The sequence below is a fragment of the Varroa jacobsoni genome, unplaced genomic scaffold (genome assembly GCF_002532875.2).
Source record: "Varroa jacobsoni isolate VJ856 unplaced genomic scaffold, vjacob_1.0 contig00224, whole genome shotgun sequence".
Lineage (NCBI taxonomy): Eukaryota > Metazoa > Arthropoda > Arachnida > Mesostigmata > Varroidae > Varroa > Varroa jacobsoni.
The window spans coordinates 122,861-150,311 of record NW_019214431.1 but is presented as its reverse complement, the minus strand read 5'-3'; the positions used below and the strand labels follow the sequence as shown (position 1 = coordinate 150,311).

General features: G+C 36.0%; 1 protein-coding gene and 2 long non-coding RNA genes across 10 annotated transcripts in view; 2 read left to right on the top strand and 1 right to left on the bottom strand.

Annotated features, from left to right (window-relative positions):
- The window catches only part of LOC111270951 (uncharacterized), a 41,097-nt gene extending 14,432 nt beyond the window's left edge, over positions 1 to 26,665 (bottom strand). For 4 of the 6 annotated variants that reach the window (XR_015315129.1, XR_015315132.1, XR_015315130.1 and 1 more), the window contains exons 1-3: positions 26,536 to 26,665; positions 15,509 to 15,569; positions 6,576 to 8,805 (exon numbers count right to left, since the gene is read on the bottom strand). This is a non-coding gene — a long non-coding RNA (uncharacterized LOC111270951). Of the gene's footprint in view, positions 1 to 4,342; positions 5,701 to 6,575; positions 8,806 to 12,657; positions 14,271 to 15,508; positions 15,570 to 26,535 lie in introns of those variants that run through there. The other 2 variants (XR_002686567.2, XR_015315133.1) reach the window with 2 other exon arrangements.
- On the top strand, positions 217 to 18,102 carry LOC111270953 (zinc finger protein 219-like). 3 transcript variants are annotated; one of them, XM_086972709.1, is made up of 3 exons: positions 217 to 3,018; positions 12,469 to 12,644; positions 14,188 to 18,102. In XM_086972709.1, exons 2-3 carry the CDS (start codon positions 12,516 to 12,518, stop codon positions 14,335 to 14,337), a joined length of 279 nt encoding a protein of 92 aa, XP_086828835.1. In that variant the 5' UTR covers positions 217 to 3,018; positions 12,469 to 12,515; the 3' UTR covers positions 14,338 to 18,102. The 3 variants fall into 3 exon arrangements, 1 of the variants encoding a protein (XP_086828835.1); XR_015315134.1 differs by lacking the exons at positions 12,469 to 12,644; positions 14,188 to 18,102 and adding an exon at positions 10,710 to 11,350; XR_015315135.1 differs by lacking the exons at positions 12,469 to 12,644; positions 14,188 to 18,102 and adding an exon at positions 3,184 to 3,512.
- A 346-nt stretch (positions 26,666 to 27,011) lies between the features above and the next one.
- Positions 27,012 to 27,451, top strand: LOC111270955 (uncharacterized). Its single transcript, XR_002686571.2, has 2 exons — positions 27,012 to 27,124; positions 27,373 to 27,451. It is a non-coding gene; the product is annotated as an uncharacterized LOC111270955 (long non-coding RNA).

The window sequence follows — 27,451 nt, the reverse complement described above, 5'->3', positions numbered from 1 at the left end:
AAACTAGTAGACTATCGAACGATAAACACAACAGCGCTTGTTGGGCGGCTGGACGTTACAGTTTGACACAACGTTCATTCTTCGTAAAAGTTTGCTATTGATTAAGTGAATCAGTTACGATGAAAATCTGCAAATGTCACACAGAAAACGCACGACACTTCTCGTTAACACAAGAAACAGCCAGGTAATTAACGAAGGAATTCGAACATACTGGTTTACTCGCGATAGCGGGAGCCCGGGGAGAGCATGAACCAAACAAACAAGTCACTGCAACAACGAGCAGTGTAAATGCCGATCCAGCGACTTCAACAAGTCGTCGTTCTCCACAACCTGGGCTATCGACGAGCACTCTGCGTCTTTCTTTCAAGCAAGAGTCGCATTCTTGTCATACAAGCTACAGTAAACTCAACAATAGTGTGTTCAAAACCATCATAGGAATTATTTTTCTTAATCACATGTTGAAATGTAATGCACATGCTAGCGAGTTCTTTGATTATATCACCTTTTCTGGTAAAACTAATTTTTAGCTGACCGCCCATATAAATACAAAAACTGCCACATTTGGAACACAGAGAACTCAAGGATGAATGTCGAAAAACCATTTTACGTGTTCAAGGCAGCTTGTATGATAAAAGTGTCTCTAGTGCCTATCTTTTCAAAAATTATGATAGAATCGCAGTAACAGTTAGTACCTAGCTATATCCGATATGTCCTCAAATTTAAACCTTACAAAAAACCTTTTAGTTCCAACAAAATGAAGGAAAGAATCAATCTGTCTGATGCTATGTTCTCAGGTCGGCTAATCTCGACGCGTAGCGATGGCTTTAAATTTTCTCGATTTTTTTCTCTTTTGTGACTAATTGAAAAACAAAGTTCGTAAAAGCAACGTTGAAAACAATCTCACCATATGAATTACAATATTTGCAAAGAGACTGGTGATATTAACAGTCAACTATGCAAAGCTATAGCTCACCATAGTTATACATAATTATATTGCAATACTTCCAATATTACTACTTTACTGTTTCAATTGCATTTTTAATTTGGGGAAATTTTAGTATTGTTAGTTAGATACAGTATTCAGCGAAAGCCATGTAGTGCATAGTAATGCAAGCAATACTAAGGTGCAGCTTCACACTATGGTTAATGTTGCCACTAAATCAAATCTTATGGTGGCCATACATTAGATTTAAATATACTAAAGGTAAATGCTGTAGTCTAGTAGTGCCAAATGCATAGCCGTCAATGCACTGGAGACCCGAATTGATTTTCCTCCTCACAGGAGCACCAGGAGATCCAGTTCAACACTAAATATTAATCAAAAAGTCAGGATAAATTTGACAATGATCGTAAAGTTTGTACGGAAATTCGGTACAACCAACATACCATAATTTCTTTTCTCATTTTTTTCGAACCCAAATACCTATGCAGATAACGTCCACAGAAGGTTACTTCATAGTTTAACTCTTAGTCTCGGTTTTTAATATCATAAGTTTTACGTAACAGCAATCGCCACTGCATACAGCGAATTCTTTAGTCAAATTGATTTTGTTTTAGGGTTTGACAGCCCACTCTACATCAAGTGCTAGAATAGGCCTGTTTGAAATCGCATGCTACGGTTGACTTTCAACCAGTTAAATCGAACGTTACAAATTTTCCTAATTTCTTGTACTGTAATAGCTCAAAATTGTCTTGTAATTCAAACTTAGTTTCTTGAAAAAATAAGTGTTATATTGAAGATCTGTGTGCAAATTCGTTCGAACAAACAATCAGTTAGCTTACAGCTGATTACGATATTGTTTGTCTGATACTCTTTCTAATTCTTCCTTAGGCTCATAGTTGCTTATAACTGTTTTCGCTTCTAATGTGCGCGATGTGATGTTTGCAAACAGAAATTAATATTAAATAATGACTGAATATTTTCCTGCAGATCTTGAATTTTGTTAGTTGTTCAGCAGATCCCCGTAGTTAGCCAGCTTTAGATGGTATGCTATAATATCGTAGTTGATGAAGTCCGATGCCAAGCACAAAGGGATACTACCATTGAAAATCTAGCTCAATCTAATCTGAATCTAGCTGAAAACTAACGCTAATTGGTAGGCGCAATAAGGCATTAATGAATGCTTTTTCGTCGGATGTCTGCGCTAGCTTGGAGCACCATCCCAGATACGCGCCACATCTCGTATGTACTGAATGTTTACATCGAACGGCCGTGCGTCTGGATAGCCGGGAGAGGGAGTCGGTGTCTTCGGCTTGAATGCCACTGAAAGCATGGGGTAGTAGCGAATAAATATCTGTATATACCGACATGCGATACGCTTCTGATCGTCATGCTAAGACATGTACTTCGAAGGGGATCTGTGCTTTCGTTCTGTTGGGTAAATCAACATTGTTTTAGTCTGCTGATACCAAATGCCTTTCTGTTTCCCTCCTGAAGCTAATCAAAAGTGGGAACGGGTGAACAGGTTGTAACGACCACATCAAGTGCTAAGTGCGTATCCGATGTGTGAGGGTTTATACAAAATGGTAGACTACAGCCTGTGCTGATTCTATGCGAATTCGTTTTCCCCAAGAAACTTGTGTTCGCTGCGAAGATGTGCGAAGGTTATAGTATGTGAAAGACGCCGAAGTTCGTTATTGCTGGTACCGAAGTACGTCCTGTTTATTGAAAATGGTTCACATGGGAAGATTGGGCACCTTCGTAAGATGGAAGCTGCTTCAGTAAAACAGGCGTTTTAAGGGATTCGCAGAAATAAACGCTATGACCCTATCGTTCTCCGATTCGACGTCTTTTCTGTTTATACAGAATATTTTAGTGAGCAAACTGAAGCAGCAGACAACAGCAACTGCCGTTTTGACTCTTTTATAAAGCGCAAGTTGTTTCTTGCGAATCCGGACTGTACAACAAGTGTTCGTGTATACATCTTTATCAATTTTCAAGCTATATATTTCGTCTTACATTAACAAGCGGTGCTTCTAAAAACTTTAATAAGTCTACATAGCGATAATTCAGGTCAGGTAATTGAAAATGAGTTAAATTACGACCTCGTAGATAGCCTTGATTCGAATACATTTGTACATACATTTTTACTGTGGTTTACCTCTTGGTAAGATGGTTCTGATGATATTACGTACTCAATTAATCCCATTAAACTCTAATAAGTGTGCATTCGGCTTTGACAGGGCTTAATAGTTGTGCTTATTCATCGATCATCTCGTTCAGCCACTGAAGGATACTTAAAACCAGCTATGCTCATCGATACGTAGTGTGAATCATAGACCTGTATGAGATTAGTTTTTGAGTAAACATCGACAGTGATTTACCTATAGAAGAGACCGTGTTTGCGTTATACGTTTCTCTCTCCTTTCCGGCAGTAAAGCCTGGGCTAACTGCTTGCAACTGTAATTTATTTTTTAAACATTTTGGGTTCCATAGTAATTTGTACCTAGTACCTCTGAGACCTAAGTCTGAACTCGGAAGCATAGAACAATAACATGATCTAAACTATTTATCAAGACGTGTTTTTGTTACCAGGTCGCTAAATCTAAAAATTATGTTTTACTAGTCTGCAAGTGACCACTGCAAATGACATCAATAATTTAAAGTAGAACATGATACCTCAGTGACATCTTTTTGAATATTATGTAACAATTCGTTGTCGATATTACTTATCAGCATTTAGTATGATATCACAGCTTTGGCACGGCTGATAAACCTAATGGAGAAATATATGAACACGAGCGAATAGGGAACCTAACAAATGGCGAAACTTTGGGCGAATAGGGATACCGGGACTAAGTATAAAGGATCGTGTGGTAAACATCCGAAACATCTGTATACATTTATAGTAATAATCTTTGTTGCAGATTAGCCAATTCACCAAATTGTTGAAGGGGTGTCCAACACGGTCCTAATTGTGGGCCCATCCGCAAACCTGTCACGATATCGTTATCACAAGTAATTTGAGTAAAGTACATTATGGGTCACGAAATGCGATTTACACATGGGTAATCACCTAAAAAGTAAACACACTTAACGACAAAGTCTTTGTATGGCATGCTACAAATATTTTGCAGAAATTGAGTACTAAGCTTTTAGTACCGTAAACATGATTATTCCAATTTAAAGTAAATAAGACGCAAGCGGAAGGCGGCGAATCAACTCACAAGTTATTAAGCTATTGGCCGGCTTTTTTTACAAAACCTGACCTCTGTTGTTAAGAATACATTTAAATTATTACGCAGGCGCAGCATGGCGATACTTATTTAAATGAGAATCATTTACTGAACAACTTTAGAATTGATCGGATGATCGCTGGGCTTAACAAAAACGACACATGCATTATTGAATTGCGCAATATCCATGAATTAACTGTAAAATCCAGTCAAAGAGACTTGATATACTTAGTCTTGGCACGCATAAAGTGGGCATCAAGAACGCATTGGGCATGTCAGTGATTCTAAAATTACTCCAGTTTAATTTCTATTTCTTCATGAAAATACTAATATACCATATTGAAACGTTTAGACCAACTTGAATACTGAATCCGATCCTTCCCTTTTACAGACCATCACTAAACATTATCTAGAATTCAGATGTTATCCTGACAGAAGTTGGAATCTTGTGACATAAATCGAATACACTAGAGAGCTTTTTATTTATTGTCATATAAGCAATAATAAAATTCCACTACCTAGCAGCAGGGTCCCAATCAGTGGTGCATGTCGTTAGCTGTCATCGCTGAGCATCGTTATATTTGTATATCTCAAATCTGTACTAAAGTACCGTAATACTTCATCCGAAAATGTGCAATTTATGTCCACGTCCACCATCTGGCACAGTATATGTTTAAGGAACTATGTGATAGCTTTTATGACACCATTATTTTAAAAAAGATAACGCGACTTTACCAATTCTAGTTTGACGGTGCACTTTGAGATGTTTTTCGTCTAAGATATGTTTTAGGTTTGGCGGAGACACCTGTAATTTCTTGCGTAGAGGTCTGTATAGCTTTACCGCCACATTAACAGCTTATAAGCATCATTTTTTCTAAAGAGTATTCGATAAAAAATCCATGATTGGTTCGAGTTATTTAAATGAGAATAATTTACTGAACAACCTTAGAATTGATCAGATGAACCAGGAAGTAATATATGTATTGCTGGGCTTAACAAAAATGACACATGCATTATTGAGTTACGTAATATCTATGAATTGACTGTAAAATCCAGTCAAAGAGACCTGATATACCTGGTCTTGGCACACATAAAGTCAGGCATCAAGAACGCATTGGGCACATCAATGATTCTAAAATTACTCCAATTTAATTTCTATTTCTTATGAAAACACTAATACACCATATGGAAACGTCTGCTAATGAGTACAATATTTTATTGATTCATGTCGGATACCCCCCCCCCCCCCCCGATCTGAACCGTAATGTATTAGAAGTGGGTCATCCAAGACAGGGTTTACAGCATAGTTGTGTGCACTTTAGTCCCCTGCCGATACTCGAGAAGAGCAGGCTTACATTGAGAAGTGTCAGTCTGTAGGTGAAGTACTATGTATCATGTTTCTTTTTATGGGTTCCTGGCTTTCTAGTCTCTTGATGATTTCATCAGACCCTTGATGATTTCGTTTGCTGTTGATGAAGAGACACGCTAGACGTGTTGTTTCTTGCAATGGGCACAACCGTCACCCTATCCACATAAAAAAAACATATCAAATATATGCCAATTTCTTAATTATTATTTTAAGTTTGGAAGGAGAACCTGAAGGTCTACAAAAATTTTTTTCTAGGAACGCTTGATTTGTTTGAATTAGATGGAAACTGTATTAGCGTAACTGTCTTGGCTAATTAATTAATTATGTACATAAATAGGCAATGGCTACTGCTATTATAATAAAGACATGCGATTTATAGAATAGAAAAAAAAAAGCAGTTATTTACAGTAAGTCCCAACAGTATTCGACTGCTCTCTTACTTTGGACGAATTCATTTTAACCAAGACATCTATGATTGAAATGAAACGAATAGTTCTCAAATAAACAATTATTTCATATTACCTGTAAATATTTAATTGGACGGAATTATTTCATGGTTAAAGGACCAAAAAAATCACTATCACATCGTTTCAAAGAGATTGGACGATATGAAAAATATCAGTAAACTAAATATTTCGAAGGACACCTCAAGCCTTGATGATTATCTGAAGCATTCCGGACATTGATTGGACCAAATTAGCGGTGACCGAGGATGACTAACAAAGCGGTCGGCAATCATATATATAAATACACCGTGAATGAGATTTTTTCGTACTTCTCTGCTCCAGTGGCTAAAAATGTGTGCTAAAAATGATGATATAATTCATTACTACTTTTGGAGTACAACTAAATTACCGCATCTTTACCTCCAAAAATATTTTTGCAGCCATTGATTTCACGTCTGAAAGTCATTTCAGTAAGGACTAAACTACTAAATAAGTGTACTAAAATAATTTAGCGTCTGTCAGAGATGGCGTTTCCAAAGGATGCCTGTTGTTGTAGTAACATAATGCAGAATTATGGAACTTACTTGTTATAACACGTTATCCTCGTAAGTTTACAAACAATAACACTCATCGTAGATCACACTTAATTTCATCTAAGTTTCTTTGAATATTAGTCATTACTGCAGGTTACTCATGATTCCTTTCTTAGCGCACGCTAATGTAAGCAACAACGTACGAATGCCAAAGCGTCATCATAGCATCTCAGCAAGGGCAACAGGTGTCTCTTGCGTCTACTGTAATAGTAAGGGCCGCACTGAGCAAAGCCCTGCGGAAAATAGACATGTTTACGACAAGCACAATTTAATACCTTTAAGGCTTATGCGGATCTGAGCTGTAAAACGTTTGTCTTTGTTTAGTTGTGGTGTTTCTTTTTAGATTTTATAACGCATGAACTGTATTTTGATGGTTGCCCACTTTAATGCGAAGTTATGTGGCTTAAGCAAATAGCAATACTCAAAAAATAACAGAGATGTATAAAAAAATGTTCGATGCAACTTGCAGTTTCTAGCTTGATAGTCCAATTTGGGTTTGTAATACACTAAAAGCGTTAGGCAGAACATCATTACACATCTGCTCGCAATTCATTTTTATGGAAACAGACAATATTCATTTTCAGCTAATTAGTTGCTGTGAGTAATCAGTCATACCCATTATTTTTAAAAAATCTTAATATTTTATTGTTGATATTTTATATCAAAGCAAGTATCTCAAGTCTGGTTACTAGAAAGCTGTTTTTCTTTGAACTGAAGTGAAGGTGATTCAAGTAAAATCGCATATATACATTGTACGTATGTTTGTACACGATGCGCCAAATCTAGTTTCCAATCGTGAATGAAAAATTGAGTCCTGCTATCTACTACGGATTAGAAGTGAACACATGATTTCTCAATATGCTATGGAATGCTATATTTATAGCATGAATCACAGTGATGCGAAACCTTTTTCGACGAACAACCGGTCATGAAATTTCACGGAATGAGTCAATAAAAACCGTTCCTTGGGCTATAAACACAAGCTTCTTGTTTACTTAGTAAGAAGCTAACGGTTATAGGAAGCTAGTTTATTGTTGCTTAATTGTCTTTTTTCATAAATTTTTCTCTAACTAAAAGTTCTTTGTCACCCGGCTTCTGAGATCTCGAGCAGATCGCCAGATCCAATACTCAAATAAGATTGTTCGAAGAGTCCGAGTGTATCATATAGTTAAACATTTTATTCAAAAGCTGTTTACAATGCTGGACGTATGCACAAAGCAAGTATGATATCCACTGTTTTAAGATTGCACAGTGCGCGAAAGACTGTGTAAAGGTAGGTCATTTACAAGCCACTTTTTAAAAACAAGATTTGATTAAACGTTGCTGTGGGACCTGATACCTGTCCCGATTGTGCCGAATACTGCTTTCGGTCTTGGAAGATGCTTTTTGATACGTTCGAACGTGTTCTGCGTACTTTAGAGTAATACTCACGACGAACATTAAGTCGTGGATATTTCTTATTATTATATTATATTTATATTATTGGTTGAGTTCACCGATTTAATATAAATTATTATTGGAAATTCTGCGCTCAAAATGCAGAACGACACATTTTCTAACCAATGGTTTTAATCCACTGATGATCTAAAAACTTTTCTAGAGGAAGCATTTATTGCCGCTATTGACCCCTGCACGTATTTATACATCATCTGAACATTTTTACAAATACAAAAGAGAGTAATATATAGATTATCAAATTTACATACAAATTATACAGAAAACGTATCAGTATTATGGCTTGAGAGCAACCCGAGGTGGTTCTAACTAGATCTATGTATGTCTTAATGACTCTTAACACAGAAGGTCATAGTCACTGAGAAAAATTTAGATTCGCTTTACCAATCATTTGTTGACGCCGAAGCTTTGAGAAAGCATCTTGACAACCATGAGATAAGTAACTGATTCAAACGCTGACTTGAGGTCGAGGCACACCACGTCGAAACGCTGACACGTATTGATGAACTTTGCCCACTCAAAATGTATTCCAATACCTGCAGAGCGTTACTTCGTCCTTGTTTTTAGGTATCAGATATAAATTTTCGCTCGTTAGCGTTCTTGTATATAGCTGCACAGATGACGCATCCAAGTAGTTTGTATACTAGCACAGGTAGCGATGCTGGCCTTTTCTTGGCAGGCCCAACCTTAGTTTCCTTCTTGTACACCAGGCACTCCATTCAGCTATTCGGAATACGTCCGGCATTGAGCACTGTCGGTAGATCACCTTAAAATTTGTGAAAGGGAACACAGAATGAGATTCTGATTTTCAGATAAATATGACGAAAGTTTGTCTTGAGTTTCACTAGTTCTAAACTGCAGTTTCATTAGATGCTGCATTATTTCCTTTTGCTTAGTCGACTCTTTGTAAATAGTTTAGCTCATTGTGGATTAAATAAACTCGGTAATACAGAATTTTACCAAAAAGTGGTCTGAACTAACCAAGTTGGGAAGCACTTCAGTGTCTAGTTGCTAGTTGTCGTTGCATAGAATAATGTCAAAAATAAACGTTGCGCTTGTAGTGCATCAAACGGGATGCGCAGCAAACTCTTCTGACCTATGGTTAGTACCGAAATTAAAGAGTATTATTGCCTTGGAATTCTCTGTACTTACTCTTGGTATGCTTAGTGTGTCCCAGACAATGCGAGACAGGTTTAAATCACCTTTAACTATAGTGTTTTAATATTTCATTAACGTTTTCGGTTCTTCAGTTGGTGTCAGTGCGCAATCTGTGGGTGAGTTGTGCCCCTGGCCGAGAAGAAGTATGAAACAAGCTGTATCACTCTACGCAGGAGTGTCATACTACGAGCAACAGCTCTGAACGATAAAGATATTATATCAATTTCGGATCACAGAACTTCAATTCTTACAAGTATAACAACCCTTTCGCTACGCGACATTCTGTCCTTTCTAAAAACTTTGAACAAGTCATTGCTTAGCTTGACGTACCTGTTCCTCAAAGAGCCATCTTTCAGTTATTAGAGCAACGGTTATTCTCCTCATGTTTAGGTATTACTAAAGAGTATCTATAGCTCAGTTCTTACGAAGTGAACGAGCATTTAAATAAATGCAATTTACATTCATGGTTATAGAAGATATGTAATAGTTTGGTCCGTGGTTTCCCACAATAGTGCAAAACTTCAGTATCGTCATGTATGAGATACACTAAACCGAAGAACAAGAGACGCTATTGCAGCTATGTAGGTGCTTAATTCAATGGATATTTTATTAAAATGTTTCTTGCAAGTAAATATTATTGCTTAGATATTGTAGTCCTTTAAGGATCACGCAAACAGAATAAATTACTTATTTGCTTAAAGAAGAAGTATATTAGAAAGGGCATCCACTCATATTAGAAAAGACTTTTTCGGGGTATTTTATTTGGATTATGGAATTTGAATATGTGCGTATTCATTATGATTCTAATGTACATATGTTTATTTACAAAACTAGCTCATTTTTGAATCGACTATAGGTTTTAACTGTAGCAGTGTTACTCTCTTCTGTGTGTCGTAGACGTACGTCATACCCCAGCTCCTCATGTCTACATAACATTATCGAATTCTTTTTTGTCAGATAACTTAAGTGGTTCTATTTGTTGTTTGTAATAGCATTTGTCCTTAGATCCCGTCACCCTTATTCAGGGCGTTTTTTATGCAACCTGTCAACTTTTGAGTCCAAATCCCTGCCTGTAGCATCTGATTCATCGGTTTCACTACTTTCATCGGCACAAACTTCGGGAAAAGCATTAGCTTATTACAGACGAATAATTACGTCATTTTATTTATGCGATTCAATTAATTTTTCAAGGAAAATAGTGATCAAATCACATTTGGTATAAGTGGCTTACTTATGCTTATGACCGCTCCCACTCCACATGTTATGGAAATGAATTGATAATGAACACTGTATAGAAAACTTCACTACGTGATTATACGGCACAAAAAGGGAGCGTTATGTGACCGTCTCGCTCTTAGAGTAGTTTACGTAAAAGCACGCCTCCTTGGTGATAAGTACAGTGACACTGAAATGAAAAAAAAAGCGAAGTGAAGTTTGCACAAATATGCATTCATTGCAGCATAAAGCAAGCTTTATTTTTGTATAATAATAATAAAGTTCTTGTACTTACAGGTTGTCCTAGCGTTAATGTACGTCATAGCGCGACTGCGGCAACTTTGCTTTGAATTCCAAAACCGTCACCTGCACGGCGCATATCCGTATATCATCGAAATAAATGCATATTCTAATAAATCAGCTACCACAGGCATCTTAACGATGTTATTTGTATTTTGCGAACACACTAACTTAATAAGTGAGAAAACCTAATCATTTTCACTATTAATGAGCATGTTATTATTATTAATAGTGAGTAACAAAACATATAGTATGTATAAATGATAAATATAAGTGAACCGCACTATCTCTGGCTGGCTCAATGATTTTGTTTATGTACAGATCTTATGTAGCGAGTTAGCCAGGCCTATTCATATGTGCCCTTGAAATAAACTCTTTGTATAGTACATATTACTGAGCTTGAAAATAAATCACATTTTCAAAAAAATCGGCTATGTTATCAGTGACTATAGAGCTTATCGCACCAATATATGATTAGTTTAAAAATTTATTTTGCTAATAACTCCATTATCTTTTCAGATCTTTGGTACCTGATATTAATATTGAACATACGTAGATTAGCAGCAGCTAACGCAACACATTCTACCGTATGCTAGATGAAAAATCTATCATCAAATAAATCTTTTTTCGTCATTATACCTGGGTGATTTTCTTACTTCTTTAATGAAACAGATTTTATTAGCAAGCGAAAGATAAATATTGACATGCCAATTTTTTTGTTTCAACTGACATGTTATTATTGTAATGGCTTGCTTCGGCTATAGGCCGCTCGTTTGAGAGATCCTCATTTTACTTCCGGCTGTCATTCGTTGATCTTGAACCATAGAAGTTAATTGATACCAGGAAATTATGTAGTTACTGCATGCCGTAATAATCACTTGTCCTCCAGAAGACATAAAATTGGCTCGAAATATGCTACATACAGTGTATCGTGACAACAATGTTTTTAAGTAAGTGACCGGTAAACTACAACCAATGTCGATTTTAGTTTAACTATTGGTAGTTATATCGCCTTCGATTCATATCTACATTGCTAACTGCACAATCGTGGGAGAATGGACGGTCTATTGTCAAAATAGTACACAAAAACTAACAAAGAAATTTAAAATATCAATAAAATATGACTTTCTTTGTGCACAGTAAAGACTTTTTAAGACGAGTACTTGCACTGTATACTATCGGTGCAGCTTATGCTACCAGTTTTTATCAAGCTTTCTGTTATTCGAAGATTATAAACACTTTTGAACACCAGAAGCAAGCTCGCTCTTCTGTCAAGTGATGATGAATATTCGGAAATATCGTTAATGTTTGTGCTGTGAGAGATTACCTTACAAGCAGAAACGAAATATTCGCACAATCTAATGCCTGTTCGGTACCCACTTAATATTTGTGCAGGGTTATATTTCAATGATCGTATATATAACTAACAAAGGTGAACATTTTTAGAGATGTATATCTTGATCGCTAGCGCTCTTAGCATAACAAGTAATTTATTACAAATGATCTCTAATTGACATTAATTCTTTGCTACTAGATTTGATGGCAAAGGATTAACGTTAACTGAATTTTTAAAAGTAATATCTGGCAGTTATTATTTCTAATGAGTAACAGAGCGCTACTTAAATGTTTAAGCCAATCAGGGCTCAATTCTCATGCAATATTCTGCTAGACAAAAGTTAACTTAGCAAACATTGATGGATAGAATCTTGTTCGATGACGCTCTCATCTGGTTTGCTGTTATTCTTCACGTAAACAGGCCCGACTGCTGGTAGCGATGTGTGGTTTCCGGAGTCGTTCGAAGTGATGCCGACACCATTCGATACTCTTTCAGCTGGGCCTTCATCCCTTTTGACATTAACTTCACGTCAACAGTCCTCACTCGATCGTCGCACCTGTCCCATCTGCTTCAAGAGATTCTACAATGCCCACAAGGTTGGATCTAAGAACTAAATTGTGCTGAAATAAGCGACTGATGACAACTTGATGATGATGATGATGATTTGCCACTTGAAGAGTGCATTTAATTAAATTTCATAGACAATCATTTAGTTGAAATTTTTTTATATCCATCCTACTAATCAGCTAAAGAGCTATTGTTAGTCGTATTATCTTGACTTTCCGGTACGAACCTTTAAACATGCGATACTTAACCTAAGAGCTTTTTTGAACATTGTTCAGCATTAATACCCATTATCGTTTTATTTACACGGTTTTATAGATCCATACACGTACCAAAAAGTATATGGTATGTTTTTGAAGTACTATAGCATCACTGTAAATACAAAAATTATTTTTTCTAAACAATTTTGTTTCACTGCATTTTTGATAGGTTCCATACATTATTTTGTGTGTATGTATGCAATGATTTCTATGATAAACAGATACGAAGCTAAGTTGCCGTACTAGGCTTCTAAAAAGGTAGCATTTTTCAACCTGTCTGTTGAAAAAAGCTCTTAGAACCGTGTTAACCAACTCAGTACAAAGAATTAGGTAAAAGACTCCATTGCATGTTGTTTTTACTTGGAAAAAAATCGAGATATTACAAGCCTAGCTGTGCGTATCCCAGTTCGAGCATCTTTAATTTATTATTGTTCCGCCAAAACATTTTGTTATCGACCGTTTTTTCTACCAATGAATAGACCGAGCAAAAGACAATACACTGAAGCTCATTAAAATAAATGAATTATGACCAATGTGGCTTCAAAAACGTAAAGGTATTTATCCTGTTGAGTACGAATCATTACGATCTGAAGCATTTTAGTGCAAAGTATTTGGCATGGGCTTTATATTATTTTTAAACATCTTTCTTCAAAGGAAAAACCTAAGAAGCGAAGAGAGATAACCCAATAGAATTTACATTCGTACGCCTATAATATAAACGAGAGCTGAAGATTTTTGCTTAATCAGTGTCATCAATGGTATGAGTCAAATCTATTTTGATTAAAATAGAAGAATATTCTACAATGTAGTAAAATACTTTTGGGTAATGGCAGACTATAGCTCATCAAAGGCTCTTTGTGTTCTGAAAAATAAAGAAGCGCCGATCCGCAGAATTTTTAAGGTGTATAAGTGCCAAAAACGAACAAATTATAACCTAAGAAACCCATATCTTTATTTAATTAATTTGCATGATTCTTAAATTTGACAGATTTTTATGAAGTTGAATCACGTTAGCGTGACCAATGTACTAATTATGTGGTAACAAAAAAGCGCGCATTTGGTCATCGTGCTATAGATAATTTCAATTTTGTGCATTCATTATGAAGTTTTTTTGCATGGCTGTGCTTTCTTTAGTTTTTCTGCCACAACAATTGTATTAATCTGACTATTTCCAGTTATTTACTTAAACGTCTAGTTTCGCTAGAATAATATTAATAAATATAAAATATGCTTTCACCCCAACATAAGCAACTCTTGTTCTTATCTATATACAAACTACGTCTTGCTGAGAAGAATGCCGTTAATTTTTGTTCAGGTAACTGTCCACCTGCGGACTCATACCAACGAACGACCATTTCAATGTCCACTCTGTGACTATCGAGCTGCGCAAAAGGTCACCTTGCAAACGCACATGAAGAGACACAATCGACAACTTCAATTACAACAACATCGACATCCCCTTTAGAAGCAGTCTAATCTAAAACCTAAAATGAGGACGAAAGATAGAAACAGGCAAAGACGAAGATGAAGAGCGAATGTAGGAACAGGCGGCAGATGGCAACGATAAATACAACAGAAGGAACAGCAGTACAGGTTAATGATGACTCAAGAACAAAAATCGGCCAAACGTATGATTACGATCGATGTTATTATTGTGAGTATGTAGCAACTATGAAGTAATTATACTTTATATTTTGACCTCTCATCTCATAATGGTATGTTTATACTATTATATATGTTCAGTGTACTAGCACAAAATATTGATACACCACTTGTTCTGTCACCAGACACAATCTAAAGCAGGTCACTCGTGTACGAAGCCAAACGCAATAAGCACACAACAATTTACAATCGATATATGTATGAAATTGTCATGAAAATCTTTGCCTTTCTAAATAATCAAAGGGAATTTTTTAGATTAAATTTTAAACTGTAGAAATAGCGTAACCAGAAGGGGCAAATCGTTTGCCACGAAAGCTTTTTAAACAAGTTCACTCTATAATTCCGATCAAAGAGAATATGGAGGAACTAGAGAAACACAGACATGAAGTTAAAAGTCGCAGATACACTTGCAATAGTTAATAATAGTTGCTGCTCTCTTGGCCTTATGCAATTAATCTACTCGATTACTTGATGCTCCAGTGTTTTCGATACGACGTGCTTGAAATGGTGAGTGTAAAAATGTCATCATCAAATCTGAAGGATCTTCCTTCAGTATTAAACGTTAAGACAAATTCTACTTATACACTTGATAAATGCCTGTCCTTGTAGAATGATGATGATTAACACTGATTACCAACTATTGGGGATTCTTGATAGATTTTCCTATTCTAGCTGACATTATCAACTATTCTCTAGTTAATACAATTTTATCTTGTTAAAGTTACAATTATGTATGGCTGAGTGATGGTAAGCCTGCATACATAATTGCTCGTAAAAGTTATGCTTATTTAAAAAGTTCTCTTTTGGCAAGCATCAGACTTCGAAAGATGAACTTTCGAGTGGTTGCGTTTGCGAATGTTGACTGCTTTCCCTAAAGGCTCTTCTCCAGAAAAAAAGGCTTTATGAAATAATAAAGTTACTGAAACATGAGGTGAGCAGCGGCATCTTGTACTGTAATATTCATGAGTACTTACGAGCTTGTGTTGACGCGCTTGCTTCCGGCCGCATTTCGAAATAAAACGGAAGAAATCAACTCTGAAAAGAATTTGAGTGAAATTAGTATGCATTGTTTCTTAAAGTGAGCTTTCTTCCTTTTTAAATTATATCATTATTTAGAAATTTAGAAAAATTTCTAAATCATTCATATTTAAAAGGCGGTCGAAAGTAGCCCCTAGACTTAGTCTTATAAGTCATATTGAATAAAAGTAAGTTTCACAAATTAAGCATATGTGGAAGAGTGTCGAAGGGTAGCGCCAACAATCGCATCTATTTAGCAATCTATCACGCAGCAGAATAAAACACGGCAGAATACAGAATCTAGTAAAGATTTCTTTTAAGTCTAAAAGTTTTATGTCACTCTGCGTCATAAGGTTGCAAACTAGGCTCTGATTACATTGACTCAGACAAGAACATCAAGCTCTTTCAAATTCAAGTCTATGCACTGAAGAACCGTGCGCTAATTGAGGTATTAGGCGAAATTCCTGACAGAGACTTTCTATTGTTCAAGCTTAGGCTCAACGAAAAAAGTGATACTGAAATATTATTCTTTAATGTGCGGCTTCTCCAATCTTAATTTTCCGTAAGTGCAATGTTTTATCATAGCGAGATGAAAAATATATAAAATTACATTCGAGGAATACTGTCCCGAAACGAAAACACACGTTTATAGTAAGAAACATGTATATATATATATATACATATATATATATATATATATATATAGGGCACGGCACCTAAATGGGGACCTCTTAAATTTTATTTCTAAGACAGTATTTAAATACGAACACATATTTTATTATGAATTATTTTACATGTGCTAGAAGACGTTCTAAAGTTTTGTTTGTTTACTGTAACCACCAAACATCGTGATTACAGCTTCGATTCGGAACCCAAGTCATTCACTAGTCATTGTCAAAATATTACTTTTTTGATCGGCAAGTAACTTTTATTAAAAAGTTAGCTAAAAAAATTATATTAGTAGGTATCGACTCATAAAAGTGTTGTTTAAGTACGCTACGTACAAGAAATTCCGGCGAAATTAGATTTTGGGTAGAGGGCCAAAAGTCCCAAAAATACAAGGGCTCACAAAGGCCAAAATGTTTAAAAAGTGCAAACAAGCGCTAAGGATCTCAATCGTTGGAGTTCGCTAGGGATACCAATTTGACAACTAATATTTTTCTAGTTTCTGTATCAAAAATGGCTTCTTGAGCCACTCTGATGAATTTTTGAGCCCTTCAAATCTGCAACTTGTTAGAGATACTTCGGTTTGTCTCAAAGGATTTCGGACCTTTCTAGAATTTGCATGCAAACTGAGAATAATGTGGATCATATTTTTTGTACGGAAAAGAAGGTTGTTGATTTTAGTGAAATTCGTCAAGTGTAAAGAGAGTGGATAGCAGCTAATTTTAACTCAATTTAAGTTACGAAAACGACGCACTGTTTTCCGCTATGACAAGTTTATTGTTATTTTTTTTGAAAAGAACATACGGATGGCGGATTAATAAATGCGTTTATGGCAAGTAGCTCGCCAAGGTATGTCTCAGTTTAGGTGCCGCACCCTATGGATAACGTTGGTGGAGGGATATAAAAATATATAGCTATTATACATATAAGAAAAGAAGGATAGATGGCGTTGTTATACATAACACAAAAGCCTATTTATATATTATAGCAACAAGTAGATTTATTATATTTTTATGATCATATATTATTTAGTGGGGCAACGGCTCGGTGACACCTTCAAGCTTTTCGTACGAATAGACATTTCCTAATGTAACACCACAAAATTCTTGTATAATACTCATATACGCTAGCGTTTGATGTAAAACATGTACAATTGCTCTATGACCGCATAAAGTTTATAAACACATTCCTCTTTTTCCACATAGTTCACTCTACGTCAGCCCTCTTTGTATGTACATCATATGTACTTCATATATATTGGGAAAAACGGAATAAAGACGCATTTAGTACTACTCATCCGATTACCAATTGAGGGACACATTGACTTTACCTATATCTTAATTCTTTCAGTGTCGACCTATTTGCACCTGGGGGCATTTCGGTGCTCCTGACGTTTGTTAAGTATCATATAATGAATATAGCCATAGGTAAGACGGAGCAGCAATCTCATCTAACAAACATTTCCCTCTCTCGAAAGCACAAAGCTTTCACGATTTATCGTGTACAGGTTGCGTTTATCGGTACTTTCTTATGACTGTCATTTTGTATTTTTACTGGCTGACTTTATTTTACATATGATCCTCAAGTTTTCATCATAATTCAGCGTTGTATGATGCCACATGCTGGTTCCTATAGCCATAATCGATTCATGAAATTATCTTTGTAGATTTTTGCAATAAAAGAATCCTACTCATTTTCGGCCTCCAATTTGCCGAGGTTAACTCTCTAGGGCATAACCAGCGAATAAAAATCATGTTATTGGTGTCGGCATCAAACGAACGTCCGCATTTAATAAAAATAGGCAATTAACAAAGTTCCGAATTCGTATGTATAGTCAAAATCCTTTGTAAATAATAAATATGATGATTTCAAATATCCCTTTTAAGGCATGTCTTCAGTCAGGTATTGTATTTTATGTACTACTTATTAAAGTATAGGTATTATTGAAGAACTATTTAAAAAGAAGCTCTGAAATGGAGGAATAGCCGATACATTTATACGGTACGCCTGAAAAGTTTGATGCAAAAAAGTTAACGACTCATATGTAATAAAAGACATGAATATTGTGGTGTAACTCGAAATCGAGTGTTCGTTATCGAGGTCGCATCTATCTACTTATTAGGCATTCAAAATTGGTTTTTATTTAGATATATTGTTTGCATTTTAATTTGGGTTTAATTTTTTTTTTTATTTCTCAGTCAATGAAAGAGTAACCTATTTAAAACATAATTGTTAAGTTATGTAATTCATTTAAAATTTGAAGAATTGTCTAGAAGTGACCAATAATAATAATAATAATAATGATTAAAAAGCTAACTTTTAATATGGTCTTTATTTTAGATATTTTAGCAGCCAAGAAAGAGTATAGCTATTTTTAGCATGTTCTAGATTTGGTCGATATATCATTTGCTCCTAACGATAAAAAAAGCAACAGGGTCGTAATTGGGGTCGAGTATCATAAATGATTAGCTAACAAGGATCTAAGTTAGTGCTACTTCATGCTAAAAAATAATACCACTGGCGAAAGCTTGCATGCATCTTGCTGAGGGCGACTAATGTGTGTGGTGGGAGTGACTTGTTTTGATTGTTAGATAGTTTATATAAAGCCTAGGATATGTGCGTAAGCCCGTGCCGAGTTTAGTGTGACCTGTTTGGCTTGCTTCAAGAGAGAGAACCAATGTTGGTATCCGATTTGTTTACTCAATAAGGAAGTCGTGCATATCTGTTAACTTCGACTGAATGCGAGTTGTGGTTGTAGAGTTGTGTTGAAAAAAATGGCAAACCCGAATGAGGATTTTTAAGGTATCAACTGTGTGCTTTTCGAAAGGGAAAAGTTTTCGCCGATTACCAATAAGATATGCGCTGTTTAGGAGTCTTTGACATTAGTCATGCGCGTAGTTCAAAAGTGGCAACTTTATAAGTAGAAGACAGACGTTAAGCTTGGTGATCAGATACAACCAAGTCGACCTGTAAGAGGACCTTTGCGACGTCGACAATGACGCCTGCTGATGGAAGCGCTATACACCTAATGTAATTTCCCAACTATTATATACGTGAATTAATATATATATTACCATCGTCATTAAGCTGGAGCAATTCTGCAACACCCTCAGGGAGTACCCATGTTTGTTTCCATTTTTATCAAAATATCTAGATCATACTAATTCTGTGTAATCAATAAATATAATTTAAGCATATATTCTATTAGTAGAAATCTGAATATTTGACCTGAACCGAGTTCTACTAATGAAAATTTTTTGAGCAGATGCCGTTTTTCCCCGCTAAAAAAATTATTTAAAAAATCCATAGTAAACGTCAAGAAAATGTTGAGCTGTTGGCGTTTTAAGATATACGTTTTTGACTAGGTGTGGCCCTTTTAAACAGGAAATGTGATTTGTACAGGTACTTTGGCTTTTGGCGCTTCAAATGCTTTCAAAACAAGTTGAACATTAACAGCCGGAAGTTACGGCGTCTTGGAAAAAATGTGTAAAAAAAAGCAAGCCCAAGATCAGTAGTTAAATTGCCCTAGTTTAACCTGGATCTAAGACAAATATCAACAGAACTTTTTTTTAGCTATAGTTTCGGTGTTAGTGAATAAAGTAAACAATCGATGGAACGTTGGTGCATTGGCACCGAATATTTTCCATAGAGGTTTGTCACAATACTTGTTCTAAAAAAAAAAACGTAAAGCTAACCAACAGAGGGTGTCCTTTAATTAGCAGAATGCCAACTAATCTGCATTATAGTTAGTTCACTTTATTTGTTCTTATATGTTGAAAGGTTCAGTCGTTCTTTTGGAGGTTTTTTAAATGTCATGTCATTATCAGAATATTGTTTGTACTATTGGGAAAGCTTGCGGAAGAATTCCTTTAAAGCAAGCATAAGTACTGAAAGGTCTAGTCTTACATGACGACTAATTTCAAAAGGGAACTAATTGTTTCCGCGAGAGCACAGTTACACGAGGAAGCTCAGTCGAGGAAAATTTTGTATCTAGATTATTCTATTTATAAACCGGAATGCACAAATAGAGGATTTCGTTCAAAACCGAATTTTGGCAGTACAAGCTAGTTGTTCTCAGACTGCAAACGCTTTCAATTTTATGGGTATTGGTTGCACTTACTATAGATATTTTGCTAGTCTTTTGTCTTTGAATTCAAAATTCCCATCGAGCTCTATCTAATGGTATGACCTCTGGTATGCCTTTATGTTGAACACAGTTGGCAGCTTGAACAAGCCGCTTTTGTACGATAAAAGTATTGATAACGACTTTTTAATCGTCTCGCAGTCTTGATTCTTATTGTAAACTTCGTTTATCGTTCCTAAATAATTTATACGTAAATAATGTGATACTATGTGTCGGTATATCTACGCATACTGGGTCAAATTCTCGTCTAGAATTGTTCTCATTGGGTATACTTTCGTCCCGTTTCACAGTTAAAATGTTCGGCTGGTTGAATGCAATTGCAAACCTCAAGGTTTATTTGATGACCCTTAAACACTCCGTCGCGGTCATATATGAACGTCACATGATCCTCGTAAAGCCCGAAAGTCTCGAAAAATTGCGTAAAACCAAATCGAGGGTTGTTGTCGAAGCGCGTATTATAACACGAAGTTCTCAATACATGTTTTACGTTCAGCCTAGATGGCGTTTACTTCAGAACTGAGCGTTAATTTCATTACACTCAGCGTATTTTAATAATAGCTTAGCGTCATACTTCAGCGGATGCAGATAATCTGTGCATGAATTAACTAATTTTTTTATGAATCGAGGAAATCGTCTCTAGCCTACGAATTGACGGATCGTTTTGACGTTGGACCACACCTGTTTTAGTCATAACTAATATTTTGATATGTGCGACGGAGATATGGAGCGGAGCTGAATGTTTTGCTGACCCGAACCGACTCCTATTTGCTTCTGTATCGCCATAGGTGTGCATAATAATAGTGCACCGGTAATATCGAAAGCTCGTGCCCGATATTTGAGCGAACTTCTTTTCGAATCGTTTTCGGTCATCCGCCAATTTTGCTTGCCGATTATAAGTCGAAGTGAAGCGGCCACTTGGTAAAGTACACCAATTCGCATAAATTATGGGGTTTACCATAAATAACTATTTCATAAGATTTTTGTTATTGATTTTGTTAAACGAGATTGTTTTTAACCCTGTCATACTTCAGGCCGTAGTTGTATTTGCACCTTCTGGCGTTGACGCGACAAAATTCATAACCAACCTCATCAAAAATCAATATACTAACAGCATTTATGAATCACGTATTCTCTTACTGCTATGTCAATTACTTGCCAAGACAATTTGGTTTCATTCCGATTGTACACTGTTTAATTATAGCATTGTAATGATAAATGCCAAGGTTCTCGATTATGTCTTGCAAAGAATCTGCTGATAGAGATGTCGCCTAGAGACAAATATATGTGCGTTGCATGTACGAAGACATTTCAGCTGTACGATAAACCGTTACCTAAAATTATCAAAGTTACGCACAGACATTTGTCTTAAAATAATTGATTTTGCATATATTCTGCTTAGTTTCTTTCGGTAATTCGTATGTGAAAGGCGGCTATAGGTGACAGATCCTTTTTGTCTTCCTACCATATAATTCGAGGCTACATTGCGCTAACAAGTATACTTTCAACATATCAGTCACACTTCAGGTTGAAAACAAAAATTCGTGATGGGATTGAAACAGCATAGGTGCGTGTCAAATTCAATTTTTCTAGTTATCTAATCGCAAACATTATTCAATTAGAATGCGCTCATATGCAATCTGTTCGACCAACATTCGATGTCTCATCCACCAGACCTCCATGTTTACGAAGGGAAGTGACATTTAAAAATCAAAGAGGATTATGGAACTACCACTTTCCAAAAGGGGGACACGACTTGACCAAACTAGCACAATTTCGGCTGACCTGAAAAATTTCATTAAAATTAGATAGAAAAATAGATTACCTGTCTACAGGTATCACGAAAAGGATTTATGGCTTTGACCGTTTCCTTTATCGTTATTTTCAGTTGAAAAGTAATAAGCAAAAATGCTAATCGTAACCGAATAATATATATTGTAATGGAAGTTTTTATTCGCTTCACTTTTGACCTGAAACTCGTTCACATTACGCATCTTGTGTACGGCATTTATATAGATATGAACATTCAAATCCCAGTACTATTCACCTCAAATAGGATATACGTAGAGCACGCGAAGGGACCGCTTAAGATATTCAACAATGCCTTGACCCTCACTATTCATGAAAGGTTTCTGGACAATTTTAGCTTGTTTTCTACTTAGATCGCACTGCACAGTAGCGAGCAACTACTACGTGTTCTTCCCAAACTATCAAGGCCGCAGGGAAGTTCTTTGCTTTCTTTCCAACCTACGATTATCAGCCTAATCATCTATATTAAAGGCGAAAGGGATTCGTCTCCGACAAGATAAGTCTATATACCGATCAACCAAAAAAAGTGCTTCGGAACAGCTAGTTAGCATGTTGGCAAATACAACTTTTTCTATTTCTACTACTGTTTCGGAAAGTAAATGGATATCTATGGACGGTGAAGAAGTTCAGATCGTTACAAATTGTTAATAACCACTCCTAAATTTTCATTTGTCAACGATCGAAAAATTTCACTGTGCAGACTTACAAAACAAATCTACCGGAGATTATACACAAATATCCTCAGTTAAAGCTGAGATATGACGAAAATATTTATTAACCAAGTCTATAGATGCATACAATTGATATCACCCGAATGGTCAAGCGAGCTAGATCGAGTCCGTCAACACGCGTATATGTTGAATGTAAAGCAAGATCATAATCAGAGAAAATGCTGTAACCTGTTACGACTGTGCAGTTTCTATTCCAACATCATTTTGAGCCCAATTGAAAGATAAAAAACAAATTGTCGGACATGAACTCCAATATGTAAATGAAATCAAGGGGACCATTAAAACGCCTCGAACAGAAGAGGAAATGCTAAAAGCGCTTTAGCAACTGTGGCTTCTAATTAAAAACAAATAGAATATCCTCTGAATTAGGAAGGCATAGTTACTATAATGAACCAGTTAGAGCAGGGTAACGAATTGATGTTATGATAGGGTCTAAGGAGTATCGCAGCTGTAAACGTATATGAGCAAAAATATAGTAATATTAACGAGAATCAGATTTGTTCGTGCTGCAATCGACTAATGAAGTAACTATAAAAAGGTCTGATGGAGCAACGTTATTGTACACTATAGTTCACACTTTGTTATGCGATTAGTATGTTAAGTCAATTAATATGTTAAATTACGTTTTTCGTTGGAATTCTAAATTTTCTTTCGGTGCACTGCCAAAGACGGTCCTCGAGAATCAACAAAAATACACGACACCGTTTTATAAATGCGTTTGAACTCAGGGCATCGGGAGAAAAAGAAACACAAACAAACAAAACAATTTTACAGCCGGCTTTCGAACTAGTCAATCGCGAACATTTATTACAATTCATGTGTCACACATCAGTTAAACGTGATACTATAGAAAATACTATATCGAAAATTTAGCATTAAGTCATGCTCTAAGAGAGGTGTCAGTATATTTTTGTGAAGCATAAGAAAGTATTATCGACACTACTATGACCGCATTCGTAGGACAATAGATATACTCGTCAGTTCGCGTCATCCTAATAATAGAATGACAGCGGGATGCTTCTGTACTGGCTTTAACAAGTATAGCAAGTACCTTCGATATTTTTGTTGATTGTTCTTCTAAGCGCAAAAATAGTTGGCTAGCCGTCCAAAATTAATACAATGACAAAGATCATCACATGAATCCATCGAACAGAAAGTTAGTTCTAATTTTGTAAGCTATAGTGTTTACAGATAAAGGGTCATATGTGGGTACAATTAAAAGAGTAGAACATAATATTCATATTTTTTACTTCATCTAATTACAAAGGCGAAATTCGGAAGAATATGGGCGATTATTTAAGCCAAAAGACACGATTTCTTCAACTTAGTTAATATCGTGCGCTGAGCGCTTTCCTTCATATAACTTATCTAAGCCTGAGCCATATGTATCTTCAGTTCTCATTGTATTTTCACTCTCAGTTTTATAAGCATGATTTGTATATCTAAAAAATCGCGTTTTTGATGCACAAACATAAACACTGCAACTTTATTACAATTGTACGAAGAAATGAATAGGTGTTCTTTTTAATCGGTGTGATACGGACTATATATATAAACTTAGGAACCTTTTTTAAATATCTCCAATGTATTTCCTAACCTTAGACCGTTCAACAAAAAACGAGCATTTACCAAGCCGCTCTCGCATCGCTGATTCCACGGTGCACCAATTTTTAGGCGATTTGATATCATGCAATAGATGCAATTATATACGTCAAAAAACTATTTTGTTTGTTTCTAAACTTTCGCCCAAAAAACTCCAGTACAGGTTGTCCTAGATATATTTTGGGTGCGTATTCAGTTAATTTGTAACCTAAATAAACGTTTAGGTCATTTGTTCGTCATAATTTATATTATTGTAAACATTGGCTGTCTGATGCTGAAGCAAGCGTTCTCTCGATCACTTTTTGTGGCTTTTTTTTTTTATAGGTCAACCTGGTTTGATGACAATTTTTTGTAGTCTCACTCCGGTGGTGCAGCCTCCGCCCAGAGCGGCCTTCAGTTTCACTTGCTTAAGCATCTAGCTAAGTTATATTTCGTTCTAAGATATATTTGGGCTAACTCTCGCGACTAGCGGTAAGTAACCTATTCAGGCCGTTCGATAACATAGTTGCGATAAATGCAGCTAACCTCTTGAACATGATTTTAGGTTTAACTCGAAGTTAGTTGTAGACTGTAGAAAAATGTATACGCAAAAGACACTTCTTAGAAGAATATCTGACTAAATAAAAAAAACCTGTTATTTCCAGAAGCTACAAGATAAGAATAGTTCAGAGCGGTACAAAGTCAGTGTCGGAAGTAGAGTGTAACACAAGATATTATCTTCTATTTGGTTAATTAATTAAGTAACTTATTATTATTAAGTAACAATTAATGAGTAAAGTGTAAGTGACTGGAAGATATTTCGTCATCACCCTCTTAAGTAACAAAAAAATTTTTCTCTAAAAACTAGCACAGTATGCATACACACGCATCGACGAGAGGCTTCTGTATATGGACACGCCATTTCATATGCGCCCAACAGATGCATACCCAAAAACATAACATAATCGGCAGAGCTCTAAGAGTAGCTGAAGTTCTGTTTGTTAAACATTTATTATCAGTACTATTTTACTTTTTTGAAAAGCTGTGTAATATCAATAACAGTTAGCCCAAACTAGATGGCAACTAACACAAATTAGTCCTCCAAATTCAATTGCGGGACTCGTTTGTGTCTCGAAGTCTCACTATTCTTGAAGGAAAACTTTGATACATGTGCTTTAGCTGCAGCATGGTACTGTATTGTAAAGAAAACAAATGAAAACAATCAAAGACTTACAAAAGAATCCAGTAATTGTTTAAAAAGGTTTTTGGATATTTTTTTTTAAGAAAAAAATTCAATTCAAGCTGTACGTATATAGAGCCCTCAGGTAGCCATATGTATGAGCCGGAGACATTAGTTTACTTTTAACATTGACCAATAAACAACATTGTCTTAAACCATAACCTTCATTTTGGCTTGAGACCGCGCACGTCTTTGGTATGTCTTCAAATTGCCGACTTCAGGTAAATACCAAACTATATTTTTATTCGTTTACTTGTTTTAACTTATCTTGCAAGAAAGTTTAACTGGGAATACTTCGATATCCAAAATGTCTTGATTAAGTTGAATATATTTTACGATTAGGTCTTGATTAAGATTAATATATATTCAGTAAGCAACACGCGTCTCTAAACGTGCAGAAATAAAACGCGTAAAACAGCCAATTACTCTACTAAGAAGTAAATGATGCTGCAAATACGGCATAGTGGGCCCGAGTTCGTTGACAAATCTTTCAAAGATTTCCATTCCCACTGGATACAATGCCATCCCATGATAAACAAGGGGACAGCACTTACAGAAGATAATTTACTACCAGGTGTCGCTTCTTGATTTCTCTCGCTAGGTACAATGATGGATCAGTCAAGGAAGGCCATCTAGAGATCTCACACATTATCCAGTTTCAACCAAAGTGGCTGAGCGTCCGGATTAAATATCTGTGTGCAGATACCTTTCTTATGTTCTTAAAATTACCCCCTACTGGTTCCTGATGATAGCAAATGTGCCACCGCTGTTGCTGAAGAAGCATTGTTAAATTGCTGTGGAAAAGAAGGTACTTACTGATACCAGTATTTGGTTCTCCCAGTCCTGGCTACGATCACTGCTAATACTAGACTCGGCATATTCCGAATGCATTTCTCCTGCATCTTTGTCATGCATGTAGCGTGCATCCCACACTAGTAGCTGTTGTGAGATGTCCGTAATCCCTTATCCGACCGTTTGACATAATGCTGCACGTTTTCGATCGGACTCATGTCGTGTGAATTGCCAGACCATGGCAGAACTTCAGCACCAATTAATGCTTCTGAGACACATTTTGTCACATGACACAATAACTTGTTATGCATTAATTTGAAGCTTCTATCAACGAAGCACTGTCGTACCCGGGGTATTTTCATTTTAACTACCCAACGGTATCATCGTTTTTCATCTTTCCTTTGGCGAAATGCTGGGCTCCTGCACCGTGGTTCGACATCACGACTTACACCGTTATTGTGCTTGCATATGTGGATTGCATATGGCTTGTCGAATCTTCTCCGAAGACCCTGTAGACATGTTAAGGGTAGCAATCTTAAAATTGGTTCAGCTGTATGACAAACCCCGTCGTAATTCTGAAATTGTTTAGTCTACTTGAAACGAGTGTACCTTTGTACGTAGCTTAGCCAGACTTTTTGGGCTGATTTATTATAGTGAAATTCATTTCTTTCGACACGATACTGGACAGTTTTACGGTGACTCTGCGTTCTACTACCCTCTGATGCAGTTAAGAATATTTTCGAGAAAGATACTGTCTCTTTGATGCTTTATATACCATTTTCGTTTCGGTATATCCAGTTTTTCTTGATGAAAGTAACGTTAATTACTGTATTACATTTCGAATCCTCTGTGTCTCTGTAGGAACGGATGAAGACGAAATCGAATGCCTGAATTGTACATAATGGCTCGCATGCTGTAATAAAAACCATTGCAGCATACA